The 15,656-nt window shown below is 37.4% G+C and overlaps 1 protein-coding gene across 6 annotated transcripts in view; it reads left to right on the plus strand.

The window, feature by feature from the left end:
* TENM2 (teneurin transmembrane protein 2) overlaps nt 1-15,656 on the plus strand; it is a 2,056,834-nt gene that overhangs the window by 1,926,926 nt on the left and 114,252 nt on the right. For all 6 annotated transcript variants that reach the window (XM_073620699.1, XM_073620701.1, XM_073620700.1 and 3 more), the window contains 3 exons: nt 764-1,013; nt 5,819-5,839; nt 14,559-14,791. In XM_073620699.1, coding sequence (XP_073476800.1) covers nt 764-1,013; nt 5,819-5,839; nt 14,559-14,791 — 504 coding nt within the window. The remainder of the gene's footprint in view (nt 1-763; nt 1,014-5,818; nt 5,840-14,558; nt 14,792-15,656) is intronic.

Raw genomic sequence — 15,656 nt, forward strand, 5'->3', positions numbered from 1 at the left:
CCTTTAGCCCTCATTTACATGAACATATCGATCTGTGCACCTGTGAAAAGGGCCTTCCTCAGGCACGTGAAATGCACAGGTGTTCTATGCAATTGCATGCAGGCAGCTTTTTCAAATAAATGACAGGCAGCTGGTTGCACAAACCTGCATGGATCTCCAAGTTCATCCCCAACTGTATATCTGTGTGAGTTTGATGCACAGATCAGAACACAGACAGATTGTGTGCTGATCTGTGAATTGAACCTGCATAGATGTTTACTCCTGAAAGCACTTGGAGATCCGTGCAGCCAGCCACCTATCATTTATTTGGACAGGTTGCCTGCATGCAGCTGCATGAAACACCTGTGCAGAGAACGGTCCTTAACATGGGTGTACAGTTTGGTTTAACTGTCAAATCAGAGGCTGGGAAATAGGAAGCAACCAGATTGTATATTGCTTAACTTCGGCAGATACAATTCAGGTGATAACTTAGCTGTGCTGTCTGGTACAACTGAGTGAACTAAACTAGAGATTAATTTGGCAAGTAAAACTATAAATAAATAAATATATATATATATATATATATATATATATATATATATATATATATATATATATATATATATATATATATGTGTGTGTATTAGTTGTGCATTTAGACATATGACATTGTCCAGGATAACAGCATAAGAAGGAAAGGGAAAAGATGTTTGGATGATGTACATTAAGCTGAATAATTTTGTTCACTCCTTATTGATATACTAATTGCAAAGTTGTTTGCTAGGTATTCTGCATAAAGGAAGTGGAGAAAATCTGTTTCTTTCACAACAACCTGCTGTAATCATGAGCATTATGGGTAACGGGCGTAGAAGAAGTATCTCTTGCCCCAGCTGCAATGGCCTCTCTGAAGGTAACAAGCTATTCACTCCGGTGGCTCTTGCAGTTGGAATTGATGGAAGCCTCTTCGTGGGAGATTTTAATTTCATACGACGCATCTTCCCCTCCAGAAATGTCACCAGTATTTTGGAACTTCGGTGAGATTTTCATCTTGACATAAAAGTTAGCTGGAATGTCAGGCAGCATGCTTTTATTAATATGAATTTTATAGTTGACCTGACACAACTCAAAACCACAAATATTCTAGTTCATCACACACAAAATACTTTTAGACAGTGAAACATTGTAATTATGTGTTTCTCCAAACTGTTTGCATGAGCAATATTGAAAAAGATAACTTATCACCTAATATAGTTTAAAAGTGTAAGTTACAACAAAACAACGGTATTTCTTTTACAATATGAATATGGCCTTCAATAAATACCACATTTCTTCACTGAAAGACTTACAAAGGGTATTTCTACAGATGGGGAGTCCTTTGGTGTATTGAAGAGCAATGTGTTACTGGCCTCTTCATCAGTGAAGGAGAAAGTGACACTTTGAACAGATGTTTTGAGCTCTGCTAATGTCCTCTGGACTAAGAATGACATTTATCTTTGTCAGAAGACAATCCTTTAAATGTACAGCACATTTACTTGCTGTACATGATTTGTGTTGCTTGTTTATTCTGCGTTGCCCTCTTCAGGATTAAATGTCATTTTATGTCTTTGAAGATTTATTATTTTTATTGTTTTTCCTTTGTTATCATCTCATTTTCAAGACTTTTTCGGACACCAATATCTATTAGCCACTGTTATAATTAAAGTGTTTGTAAAGGCTGAAGGTTCTTCTCCCCCACGAATACCTCAACAATAACACTTAATTAATTAAAGACACTCAACAACTTTGTTTGGCATATAATTGGCCGCGGCATGTTTATTGGTGTAATAATAAATACATTTAAAAAAATTTGAATCATTTTTATTAATCCATAAAAACTCTCAACTTGCAAATAATAGAATACAACAACAGCTCAGTCTTACAGGACTCGAGCAATACAGAATAATTTATACACACAAGTCCCCCCTTCAAAGATAAAAGGTGACAAACCACATATACATGCTCGTGACAAGGGTGGGGGGTTGGGAGCTTGTTGCTGATTCTGACCAACTGGTGAGGAAATTCCCACGGGGTCAGCTTTATATAACGATCCCCTTTATGGAATGTTCTAATGGGTCATGTGACCCTCTAGAACATTCCCGGCGGTCATGTGATGGACACACAGTGCTGCAGCGTTACATGACCCCATTTTAACTCTTTTTTTTATTATTTAAAGAGGCCATCCCTCTTTTTTTAAATTAAAACTACACATGCGGGAAGGGGGACGGACACATGCCCATGCTTCATTAAGCCTATTCAGTCCATTCTATGCATAAAAGTAAAAAACCTTATCTGTCTAGCAACCCCCCCCCCAGCCCCCCTAATACTTACCTGAGTCTGATATTCCTCCAACAATGTGCACGAGAGCCAAAGCTCTCCGGGCACTCTCTCTCCTCATTGTCTAAGACAGCAACGGAAACCGTTGGCTCCTGCTGCTGTCAATCGCAGCCAGTGAGCTAATAAGGAGAGGGGGGCTGAGCCGCGGCTCTGTGTGTCAATGGAAATGCAGAAACATATAAACAGTGCTGCGCAATTCATAAATGTCCACAAAATCACAGTTGGTGTGCGTGTAACTAAAGCTGAATAAAAGTGCAGGTGACACACACAGGAAAAAGGGATCTCCGATCCGCTGACAGTGACCCCTCCACCACACACGGATGGCCTCTCACCTCAAGGATTTAACCTGAAACAGGTCACATAGTGGGAGTCAATAAACAGATACAGCAATCCAGGTATAGTAATCCACAGATAGCAGCTCCAGCGCTCATCTGAGTCAGTGAGATGGTAAGACCGTATATATGGAAAGCGATAACAACACGATCTAGTGCTCTCTGTATGTCACATTTATTGTATAAAAGAAGAAATACATTGCACTTACATAAAGCCGCACTCAGGAGTGTTGTTTTGGATTAACCTTTAGTGTCTGCCAGCAGTCTACCTTATTTGTGTCCTTCTTGGTCAGCGCTGAATATCCTTTCTGATAATGGAAATGCAGAGCCACGGTTCAGGAGCAAGCCTGCTTGGGTGCCCCCATTGCAAGCTGCTTGCTCTGAAGGCACTTGGCAGGAGGGGGGCCAAGAGCACCAGTGGGGGATCCAAGAAGAGGAGGATCAGGCTGCTCTGTGCAAAAACACTGCACAGAGCAGGTATGTATAACACGTTTGTTATTAAAATAACATTGACTTTAATATCACTTTAAGAGACAGTTTATTAGGTGGTACAAAGAATAATGATATACACAATGCAGTAAGAACAGGTAGTTTCCATTAACTACATAACTATTAACTACATAAGATAGGAACTCTGATCGGCTGTTGTCTTGCTCTGTTTGCATCATGCTCTTTTCACTATTTAAATATGTATGTGCGCGGACCTAGAGTCATTCATTTACTAAAACTGGAGAGTACAAAATCTGGTGCAGCTGTGCATGGTAGTCAATCAGTTTCTAACTTCAGCTTGTTCAATAAAGCTTTGACAAAACAACCTGGAAACTGATTGGTTTCTGTGTATAGCTGCACCAGATTTTGCACTCTCCAGTTTTAGTAGATCAAGCCCAATGTGTTATCACATACTGTAGATATCACTGATCTATCATTCAGTTTGTTTGACATACTTAATATGGAATATGCACATTAACGGGTGTGTTTGGTGTTCATAATGCCACCCATGTATTAAGCAGCTGTGGTTACCAAAGAGTTCAGTGGTGCCTGCAGTGACTTGCCTATTATCTGGTAAATGCAGTCTGCTTTACTCAAAAAATATTGGTTCTCCGTAATCCAAACACATAGGAGTTGATTACTAAAAGCTAATAAGCTGTGAAAATTCACTTTGTAAGAAAACCCAATCATGTGCAAGTGAAATTAAAAAAAAAGTATTTTTGCTTATACATTAGTGGATGATGTAAGTCAACAGAATTTCACTACATTCACTAAGCTAAGGAAAAATCCCCTTGCAAAGTGAAATTTCCTTTTCAAAGTGAACAGCCTGTTTTGCCTTTAGTAAACAAACGCTGTTAAGTGTACAATTGGAATAAAATATTATAGCACAATTCTTGGTTTAAACTGCCGTAATGAGAAACAGTTTAAATGGGTCTGAAAACGGTTCTAAACCCCATTCATGAAATCTAACCTGGGCACATATATCTGTAGTGTTTACCTATCTCTTTCCAAAGCTCTAAGTGCTGTGTCTTCCTGCTGCTCCATTCCTCTGTTATCAGCAGAGTCACTTCTGACAAGTTCTCCAACACACGAGATAACAGCATCTGAAATTTTGTGTCTGGGAGGGAGCTTAGAGGTAGATAAGCAGAGAGCTTGTCTATTCATAGTACAGCTCTACACGTTCCTGTGTTCCTCTGCCTATGTGGAGGGGGGTGTGTTTTTCCTCCAATCAGCTCACACACAGTGTAAGTCCAGACTCCACACCCACTGCTGAAAGAGGAAACAAGGTTTGTAACACAATCTGCACTTTCTAAAGACTGTAGAAAGGGAAAGACAGCAGATATACATGTAAAACGTATGTAGGTAGATTTGTTTCATCTCTGTGTATCATCTGAGGCTATGCACTTCACTGGGTATAGGAAAGGTTTTACCACCACTTTAAAGAGGAGGCCCAGCCTGGGTGAAAACAATTAAAAGTCAGCAGCTACAAATATTGTAGCTGCTGACTTTTAATATAAGGACACTTACCTGTCCAGGGAGCCCACGATGTCGGCACCCCAGTCGATCTTCGGAATGACTCCCGGGTGCTGCCACCTCCATTCCTGGTAAGGTAACTCGGCAGTAAAGCCTTTTGGCTTCACAGCCGGTTCCCTACTATGCATGCGCAAAGCGTGCTGCACTTTCTAATTGGCTCAGCGGTGGGGGAAGGAGGAGGGGGGCCAAACTTCCGGGGGAGATCGGGCTGCGGCTCAGTCTCTGGAAGTGGGGAAGGGGACCCGTTAACCCCTCCCCCCTGAAAGGTGCCAAATGTGAGAAAGAGTATAAGCGGAAGTTCCACTTTTAAGTGGAACTCTGCTTTAATGCGCATGGAAGCCCAATCAAATGCCATTTTCAATATCTCTAAATTTGCAGCATCCAATAACTGAATACCTGATGATCCTGCTATAAAGGCCCTTTGTTTGAGCACTTTCTATCACAGGGTAAATGTGCTTAGTACCTATCTCCCAGTTGTGGTCTTATGTTGTCATTCTGTCACACGCTCTATGAACTGAGACTACAAGTGGCCATGCCATATTTCACAGGCACGCTACACTGTTGTCCCCACCTGGAGCTTCATCCTGCGAAATTATGTGCTGCAATTGCTATACTAAATTACATAAAGTGGTTGTAAATAAGCTGCATGAGAGAATTATGATAGGCAGTGCTTTGGCAAACTAAGGGGTCTATTTAATAATGTTATCAGCCAAGATTTACACAGGTTTCACACAAGATGTACCCATTTTCTAACTGAAGCATAACTGATAACTGAATCTTAGATGCAAGTTGTATAAATCTTGGGTAAAATTATTGATAAACAGATTGTTAAATGATGTTTGTATTTTAGTAGGCCATTATCCCTCTGTACTCTACCATTAGCTACTTATTTTACCATTTTTAAAACTTAACATTTTAGATATGTTCTTCTTTGATACTGAGGTGCCTAGATGTCAAATAATGGGAAACTTTGATCTGCCTGCTTATCCTAAAAACTATTTTTAGCCGCAATGTGTACATTATGAGAACTGTTCAATCAATTATGTAGATGTTAATATATTTTCTCTCTCTTTTTCTCCTTTTCAATTTGTCATCTGTATTTCTTGCCAAAGAAACAAAGATTTTAAACATAGGTAAGGATATAACTTTAAAATATGTACTTTCTTCCATATACTTTCTGTCCATAGTGTTCTTGAAAGAAAAGTTTTCTGAGCAAAGGATTGCTAGTGTTAAAATGTGCTCCACAGTTTCTACATGTTCTTCTTGTGTAATAATTAATTATATTTTAGCTGTGTGGTTGTGTCAATTTTCATTGTCATTTTTCATTGCTATGTGAGCTCAGTGCCCCAAAAACTTAAAGCTTGCATTTTCATGTATGTACCATATTCCTAAGCCACATTCATTTATTTCTGCTATTACATGTATCATAAAATGTAGTTTTTATTAGATATATAAACCTGCCAAGTAGCAATCCTCTTCCATAAACACGTAAAGACAATCAATTTCTAAACAAAAGGATTAAAATTTACTTTAAAAAAAAACATAAGGGGTTATTTACTAAAGGCAAATCCACTTTGCACTACAAATGCACTTGGAAGTGCAGTTGCTGTAGATCTGAGGGGGACATGCAAGTTAAATTAAAAATAGAATTTTAGCTTGCACATGATTGGATGATAAAATCATCAGCGCTTTCCCTCATTTCAGAGCTTCCTCTCAGATCTACAGCAACTGCACTTTCAAGTGCACTTGCAGTGCACTAGTAGTGCAAAGTGGATACGCCTTTAGTAAATCAATCCCATAGTGTATAAAATAATCTATGCAATGTAAGAAAAGTATGTGATAAAACAAAGTACTTTCAGAAAGAACATTTACTGCTGCATGTGTGAATAATTTCTACTTAAAATGATGGTAATGTTTTTTTGTCAATTTCTGTATAGCAAACAGCTTAAATGTAATGCCAGTAACAAACTTTTTGGCTTAAATGATGGTAAGAAAAATTTGGCTCATTGATTGTTGTTTGTAGATCACAGGTCATATTGAACTGTACCTTTACAGGTAGGTTTTTGTACAAACAATATGGAAAGTCTGGAGTTGGGTTTTTAAATACCCTTTTTAAAAATTTCAGCTGGAATTCAATAGCTTGCAGTGTGGTAGAATTATATATTCTCTGGTAGGAATTTAACATGAAATGAAATGTAAGAAAAGGTACTGCTAACAAACAATGATCGAATCATGTAAGCAACATTGTAGTTAAAATGTATCTATACCTAAAACCTATTTTGTTCTTTTTGGATAGAGTGGGGAAAAGTTGGAACCCATGTCAGGTTTTATTGCTGTCCTGGGCTCCTTTTGAGAGATTTCCCCTTGCTTTCTGTTCCAGCCTTCCTCTACCTAAAACCGGGCTAAACAAATATTATCTAAATAGAGGTGCCATTTGTATTGTTATTGGAATCTTTGTTTCCTGTGCCTATTTCTTCCAAATTTGTAGAGTCATTTACCATGTAGCAACTCATGTATTTGACTCTATTTGACTCTATTGTGCAGTAAATTCGGGGTTCCACTCAAATTTTTGAATTAATCTTACCCCCTTCAGTTAATTGCATAGATGTTCAAATGCCGCAAGAAACATTTTTTTATAGCTGTAATTACCTTTATATTGTACTTTATTGTGGCACTTCCTGTCTCTCCTCCCATGGGAGTAGGCATGTTTATTGCCTTTCCCCGGCGCCGCACTGTCTCCTGGGAGCTTAGTGTCAGGCTTCCCAAGATTCAGTGCGGGAACAATGATCATGCTTGTGAACAAGCTGTGAATGAACAGCATTCACCACATCCAGGAAATCAATGCTTGTGGGCTTCACATGCCCACAAGCAAGATGGAAACAGCCAGCATCACATTTTTAAAGTTATTCTTCAGTACGAAAACAGACAGAGGTGGAAATATTACACCCAAACTGTGAGTATTATTTTGGGATTAGCAAAGTGTCTCAATGACCTAAAAAAAAAAAAAAAAAAAAAAAAAAGATTGGTCGCCGGACTCCCACTTTAATAAAGATCAGTCACTGCTGCTCTGTTTCCTAGTGCAGGAAGACTGGTCTTGTATTTGCCCCCATTATTGTAGTTTATGTAGGCATCTTGCAATCGGTGGACTTGATGGGCCCCAAGAACAGCTTGTCTTTCCGTTCACTGCTACTTTTACAAGGTAATATTTTTGGTTTTGTCAAGACATTTGGTGACACAAAGTTGACTTTTATGCTTTGTGGTCATTGAACAAAGGCTAGTGACATTATTGCAGAACAACTCTTTCAACTTTTCAGCAGATGGTTTAGCATAATTCCACTTTTTTATTCAGAAGAAGTGAATGCTGTTTATGCAATTATTTAATCAGTTGTAGAATTTGAGCATGCTAGGTCCCCACAGAAAGCTTACTCAAAGAACACAGGATAAGTATTTCCCAGATGTAAAATGAAAGCCTGAACTTGTTTTGTATTATAGCAGCAACTGTAACTTATGCTGTAAAAACCTAAGTTCTCATCTGTGTTTGTGTACACTGTTCAGACTCTTGATTCAGAGATATAATATAACATTTTTGTTACACTTTATTTTCTGTTTCATTTATTAATGAATCCAATTAGAAAAATATATGAGTCTTGGTTGAAAGTTCTGTGAATCTGTAAAAACATTTATATCTGGACCCTGATTATTGTTAAAACATACAAAGCAGTATTAAAATTGTTTTACATTTCAGAGCTCCCAATATTAAGATACCCCCTTCACCAACTTAAAAAAATGCAGGTTAAAGTATAGAAAATTCAAGCTTTTTAAATACCTACTTGCTGTTCCATTTCATAAACTATTTTTATTTACTTGCAATGTGCTTTTGCCAGAAAATTTGATTACTCTAGGAGAGTCAATTCTCTTGTGCAGCCCCCTCCTTCCTTAAATATCATAACCCTGTCCTCTTGTAGGAGTGTCCAATTACTCATTAGTGTCCTGCAATTCAAACCCCCCCCCCCCCCCCCACTCTCACTACCCTGCATAAGCTTTTATGTAGCTGCCAAAGGAGGAGTGAAAGGGAATACAATACAGTGTCACTTAAATGACAGCTCTGAGTCTTTCAGGGTTGTTGAGATCATTTCCAAGATGCTGCCACCCAGCAGCAGTCTCAGGGCTTTTGCAAGTCTACACAAGGGAGGCTCTAACCATTAAATAACAAACATAAAATATGTTTTTATGGAAATGAATTGTCTGAAAACAAGGTGCGCAAAACAACGTACCGTACGTCACTGCGTCATGCATGGCTAATGAGCATGCGCCCAACGCAAGCTGCGGGAGCGTGCCCGCGGGTCCCGCAGACTCGATGTCCACCGGTTGCCCACAATTGTAGCACAGAGAGGCAGAATGGGGAAATGCCTATGTAAACAAGGCATTTCCCTGTTCTGCCTAGCAACATGGCAGGGATCTACTACTCCCAGTGATCGGCAGCAGTGATCTCTGTCATGTTCTAGTGAGCCCATCCCCTCTACAGTTAGAACATGCTGAGGGAACACAGTTAACCCCTTGATCGCCCCCTATTGTTTAACCCCTTCCCTGCTAGTGACATTTACACAGTAATCAGTGCAATTTTATAGCACTGATCATTGTATAAATGCCAATGGTCCCAAAATAGTGTCAAAAGTGTCCAATCTGTCCACTGCAATGTTGCAGCCATGAGAAAAAATTGCAGATCGCCGCCATTACTAATAAAAAAAAACTAATAAAAATGCCATAAATCTATCCCCTATTTTGTAGACGCACTAACTTTTGCGCAAATCAATCAAAATTGTCGCTCTTTTTTTGTTTATAGGGCAAAAAATAAAAAACAATCAAATACCACCAAAAGAAAGCTCTATTTGTGGAAAAAAAAGGACATCAATTTTGTTTGGGTACAACGTCGCATGAGTGCGCAATTGTCAGTTAAAGTGACGCAGTGTCATATCGCAAAAAAGGGCTTGGTCAGGAAGGGGGTAAATCCTTCCCGGGGTGAAGTGGTTAAGGTAAAGTTTTGGCCAGCAGGCAGGCCCATTAAGATTATGTTGTGGTGGCATGAAAATAGCCATTTCTTTTTATACAATTCTTCATTGCTGCCAAGATATTAACTTACCTGTAATCTAAATTCTGTCAGGATTGTAATTATCCTGTAGTTTAGTCTGAAATAGGAGATATATCGCCAGGATCAAGTGACACAATGATACTGAGTTAAGATGGCATTCCATTTAGCTGACAAATACACGGACATTATTGACATACTGAACCATGAATTCTATAGCGAAGACCAGTTGGAGAAATATCTATAAACATCTTGTGGGCAAAAATTACACAATAACTATTATTGTGACATTTGTGGTTAATAATCAGGGAACATTTATGGTAGAAGTTACCACATGAAAACATTTACGAAGGATATCTTTAAACTAATCTTTAAACAATAAATGTTGGATTTTGTAATGAAACAGAAAGTAATGATTATTCATTGCAAACTATTGCAAACAATAAGATCACAGTTTTAAACACATTAAATATAATAATACCTTTTTATGATGTTCTATTCTGGACCCTTCAGCAAGAAAAAATATTAGGTAGCTTTCTTTGCTTCTGGGAGGACTAGGCAACTGTGTTTGGCATAATTAGCCTTATCTGTACTGTGCAGGCAGATCTTAATTTTCAATTGTAACTAGAATTGAACCTTGTCTATTCTAACAAAGGGTTAAAGGTTTAGAGTCTGGGCTTCTTTATTGCATGTTAAGAGGACAGACTTAGGACAGACTCACTCCAACATTGTTCAAAATACCTAGCAGTCAGCCAAGACACCTTGTCCTTAAATCTAAAAGGTGAGAATCTTTTTAAAAAATGTAGGCATTCTAGACATGTGAGTGAGAACACACAACAAACATATAGTTTTACACCTGAGAGGCATTGCAACTGCAGTCTATTCCATGGAACCTCACCAATAGTGTGTACACAAGCTGTTCCTGTATCCCACTATTCCATGGACTTTTCTGCTGTTTTCTGACCTGCCTCTCTGGCTGTTCCTTTGGTATGGATGGGTCATTCCTGCCTCAGCCACGGATCAGACATTGCTGCCACTGCCTTTCTCTCCCTCCCTTTGGGAATCGGGCCAACTACCAGCTGACTAACATTCCTTATACTGTACTCATGATGAGTGGACATGTTCCACAAAACGCTTTGAGTTCCATTGCGATTTTTCAAGGATGCCAAGAAAGTCTGGTTCTTGCAATTTATACCTATTTTTGGTTGTGTCATTATTGTGCATATACCATCATGCATCAATACAATATCTATTTATGTGTTATAACATGTGCTTTTTATATGTCAGCTGGTTTTTATGACTTTTTTATTATTCATTACCATGTACTGTGTTTTTCTGCAATTATGTAGATTTATTCTTGGATTGTAATAAACTTTCTATACCATTTACTTTATGTTATTTTGACTCTGGGTAGTGACATGTCTCATTTAAAGTCCCATGACCACTGTTTCCTTTTACATATAAAACATATAGTGGGAGTTTCTAAAATTTGACTGAACAAGTGGAAATACATTTATAGCTTTTTAAGTCTAATGCCGCGTACACGCGATCAGAAATTCGGCCAGCAAAAGACGGATGAGGGCTTTTGGTCGGAAAATGCGACGGTGTGTATGCTCCATCGGACTTTTGCTGGTGGAATTCCCGCCAGCAAAAGATTGAGAGCAGGTTCTCAATTTTTCGGTCGGAAAAAGTTCCTATCTGAGAATGCAATCGTCTGTACAAATTCCAACACGCAAAATTCCTACGCATGCTCGCAAACAATTCGACGCATGCTCGGAAGCATTGAACTTCATTTTCTCGGCTCGTCATAGTGTTGTACGTCACCGCTTTCTCGACAGTCGACAGTTCAGAGAAGTTTTGTGTGACCGTGTGTATGCAAGGCAAGCTTGAGCGGAATTCCATTGGAAAAACCATCCAAGTTTTTTTCAGATGGAAAATCCATTCGTGCGTATGCCTCATTAGTGTGCTAAGACTACAAAAATAGGACACAAGGCTTTGATAGTTGTGAAGTATCTGGGTGAACCATCAGACATGAGTGATATGTACATATTTAGAGTAAAACACTAGTGTGGCTTTATGGTAAACAATAAAGGGTCATTAGTTACCTAATGTATGTACCATGTATCACAGTGATTATTTAAATGAGTGTTACAGTAAAAATGCTCATATGGTTCACTGATTATACCTATTGGTCGCATCACAATAGTATGTGCCTGTTTTATAGCAAACAGTTTCAAATATGCTGCCATGTTGCTGCGTTGAAAGTTATTATACAGTTATGTACACTTTTGAACTTCAATACCAAGAATGATGATTTATGTTCCTTGACATTGTAAAACATATGATTAGTCAGATACAAAGAAAATATTGGAAGTAATATTGAATCCCTGATTTCTTGAAATTTTTGATGATTTGAAACATTTAGCACATTACAATAAAAGAGGTGAAAGGTGAAGTTTTTCAGAGAGGTATGATAAATGTGTCCCAATGAAATGCAGTGTTGTGTGATATGAATATCCCTCTGCATCAATATTCAGGTCCAATTTAAATACTTTTGGTACTGTGTAGAACATGTGTTCTCAGAGACAGTTCAGTTCAAGTCAGAATGTTGTGCATTGTAGCATAACCTTTATCAAAACAACACATTTTTTCCAGTCTTTTGACAAATATATAAATTCTTCTTTAGGATTGCAAAAAGTTAATTTTGAAAATTGTGAAAAAAAAATTGATCCCATTTATTTAGGACCAGCTGTGGGTAAATATGTGTGTGTATTATATATTTTTAATGTTTGCATACAGTATATATATAATATATATATATATATATATATATATATATATATATATATATATATATATACACAGTATATATAGTTGATTTCTTATCCATACATCTTAGACTTTGAACATTTCTGACAGATAAAACCTTGTCTGTTGTTTAATGTGAAAATATTGAAGTATTAAGCAGCATGTGTAACCTAATTTGAATGACGCTTAGAATGTCTTTTTTAAGTGGATGTGATTTTAAATGATTTACTGTAACTGTAACAGTAAATTATAGCAGTTTCCCTCTGCTTCAACATATGTTTCTTTAACTAAACTTTCTATCAACTGTCCAGCAAGACTAAAAAATAGTTCAAGTAGAATTAATTACAGTTTGCATTTGATGAAGCGATGTAAGCACAGATGTTCAATGTTATATTTCAATGGAAATTTGATGAGAGATTAAGATTGGATTTCACACTTCTCATGAATTAGCAGATGGCTGACAGAAATAGATACTGGTGTGGAGATACATTTGGTAGAGGTCTCCAACCATAAGTGGATTTGCTCTGTTACATTAACTGAAATCCAACTGCAGGTAAAAGCACTAAAAGTTTACTTCAATGGAAACATGACAGGATGAAAATATGGAGGTTGCCACTGTTGACCTCTACTTCTGAAAATGCTAGATGCATAGTCATCATGCTGATCTTTTCTTTTAATACATTGGTTAGAGCCAGGCAGCTAGCATTTTTAGATAAACGAAAACATTACAAGCCCTCCTATATCTCACATGACAGTTAAATGTCATTTCAATTAAGTATAGCATATTATAGAATATTGCATGTTCATTCATATAATATAACTGCATCTGATAGATCAGGGGTGTATAATGCTTAATTCTATATAGTGATGTTTCACTTGTTTGCAGGGATATCTTCTTTGGATATGTTTACCTGCTGATTTTAAGTTCTTCATGTGCTGTCACTCTTGCTGTTTATCAAGCCAAAAGGGCTAAAACATAAAGCTGGCCATAGGATGTCAATTTTTTTATCTGAATATTTTTATATCCAAATATACAGTACATGTATCTACCATGAAACAAAATCTCACTTTATAGCTCTTATTTAGATCAGATAACAGTAAGTGCATCGCCCTAGTAAGAAAGTGTAGTATAAATAAATAAATTATGTTACATAGTTACATAGCAAAGTTGAAAAAAGACACAAGTCCATCTAGTTCAACCAAAAAAAAAATACAATCCCATATACACAATGCTTCACCCACAGTGAATCCAGAGGAAGGCGAAAAACCCCAGAAAAGCATGATCCAATTTGCTACAGCAGGAAACAAATTCCTTCCTGGTCCCCCGAGAGGCAATCGGATTTTTCCTGATGTACTAATAAGCAAATTTTCAATGCAAAAATTTCTGCACGCCCCTAAAACCTCCCAACCCAAGCTGCTGTAAAAAAAACTCAATGATATTGATAAGAATATAACATTTTTCATATAACTTTGTGTTAGAATAGAGACTTTGTGTTAGAATAGAATAAGATGGCTGTGTTCATATCATATAAAATGAATTCATTATTTTTATGTGAATTAAAATGTATTGTAAAATCATCAAGTACATATATTTATGCATGGATAGAATAAACTTGGAAATAGCTATACTTTTGAATATTAGAAGAAATGTTTTTGCTTATATTATATTGTCATGTTGTTTTTACAATGGTGTCTATACATTTTTACATTTTGCATTGTATTTCCAATGTTCAGGCAGTGGGGGTTATCTGTTAAAGCGTAACTAGTGTCTGTCAGGATACTATCACACAGAAAATGCCCTTATCTTTAATAGGTGTTTCTGTTGGATAGCGCCCTTACTGGCACTCCCACGTCTCAAGGAGTAATCCACTTTCCAACGTTATCTCAGGATGCTGTGTGTTGTGGTGACATTTATTTTATGTTTTAATTAAATTACCTTTGTTTTCTCTTTCTCAAAGCAACAACATAGCACATAAATATTACCTGGCAGTAGACCCTGTGTCTGGCTCAATATATCTGTCAGATACCAACAGCCGGAGAATATACAAGATCAAGTCTCTTACAGGGGAAAAAGATGCTACAACGAATTTAGAAGTTATTGCTGGCAATGGTGAGCAATGCATGCCTTTTGATGAGGCAAGATGTGGCAATGGAGGGAAAGCGGTGGATGCCATTCTGACTAACCCAAGAGGCAAGTAAATGGTTATCATGTTAATTATTACTCTCAGTTGTCTTACTGGGTTTTGGGTAGATACTTTTCATGCACAATGTTTTATTTGTGCCAATTATTTATGTTTTGAATAGATTGGGGAAGGGGTCAGTTTTTATTGCTCTCTGTGCATCTGTTGGGTAGATTTCCTCTTTCATATTGCCAGGACAGAAAATGATGGGACGTCTCCAATGTGGACACGAACAAAAGAGAAGTTGAGGTTTAGTACAGCAAGGAAGGGTTAGAATTTTTGACAATTTCTTATTGATTTCTATATGTAGCTGTCCAGTTGGCAACTGCTCTATGTGCATTTTTCTTGTTTGGATAAAACAGGAGTAGGACATGAGGGAAAATCTTTACCAACAGGAATAAAAACCTGGCAGGAATTTTGACTCTTCCATTTTATCAAGTACTAAAATAATTTAGCTGGAATTAGGCTTTTAAGAAGGGCAACATTGTTACATTCTGTAATTTTTTAGTAGATGTATTTTTCTTTTAACACTTCCCTCCTACGATCTGCAGATTATCATAGTTTAGGGAACACTAATCTACCACTAATGGCTATCACTTTTGTGCATGGCAACTAGCTATCAGACCTAGCTGCCACTAATTAAATACATTTTGACTGTTTTGAGTATTTCCAACCTCCATTCTATTTTTTGCAGTTCTGGAGATGGATGCACCCCAAGAGCTTACAATGGATAATAGCTTAGCATAAGGTCTGAGGTTAATATGGTGTTTTTAATTTTACATTTTTACATTTTTAGAATCTTTTTCAGTTTTATCCTACATTACCTTGAAAAAACATTATTGTTGTGATGGCCAGAAGTAAATATGGCTTTAGTTG

Source organism: Aquarana catesbeiana, linkage group LG03, assembly GCF_042186555.1.
Source record: "Aquarana catesbeiana isolate 2022-GZ linkage group LG03, ASM4218655v1, whole genome shotgun sequence".
In the NCBI taxonomy this organism is placed as follows: domain Eukaryota; kingdom Metazoa; phylum Chordata; class Amphibia; order Anura; family Ranidae; genus Aquarana; species Aquarana catesbeiana.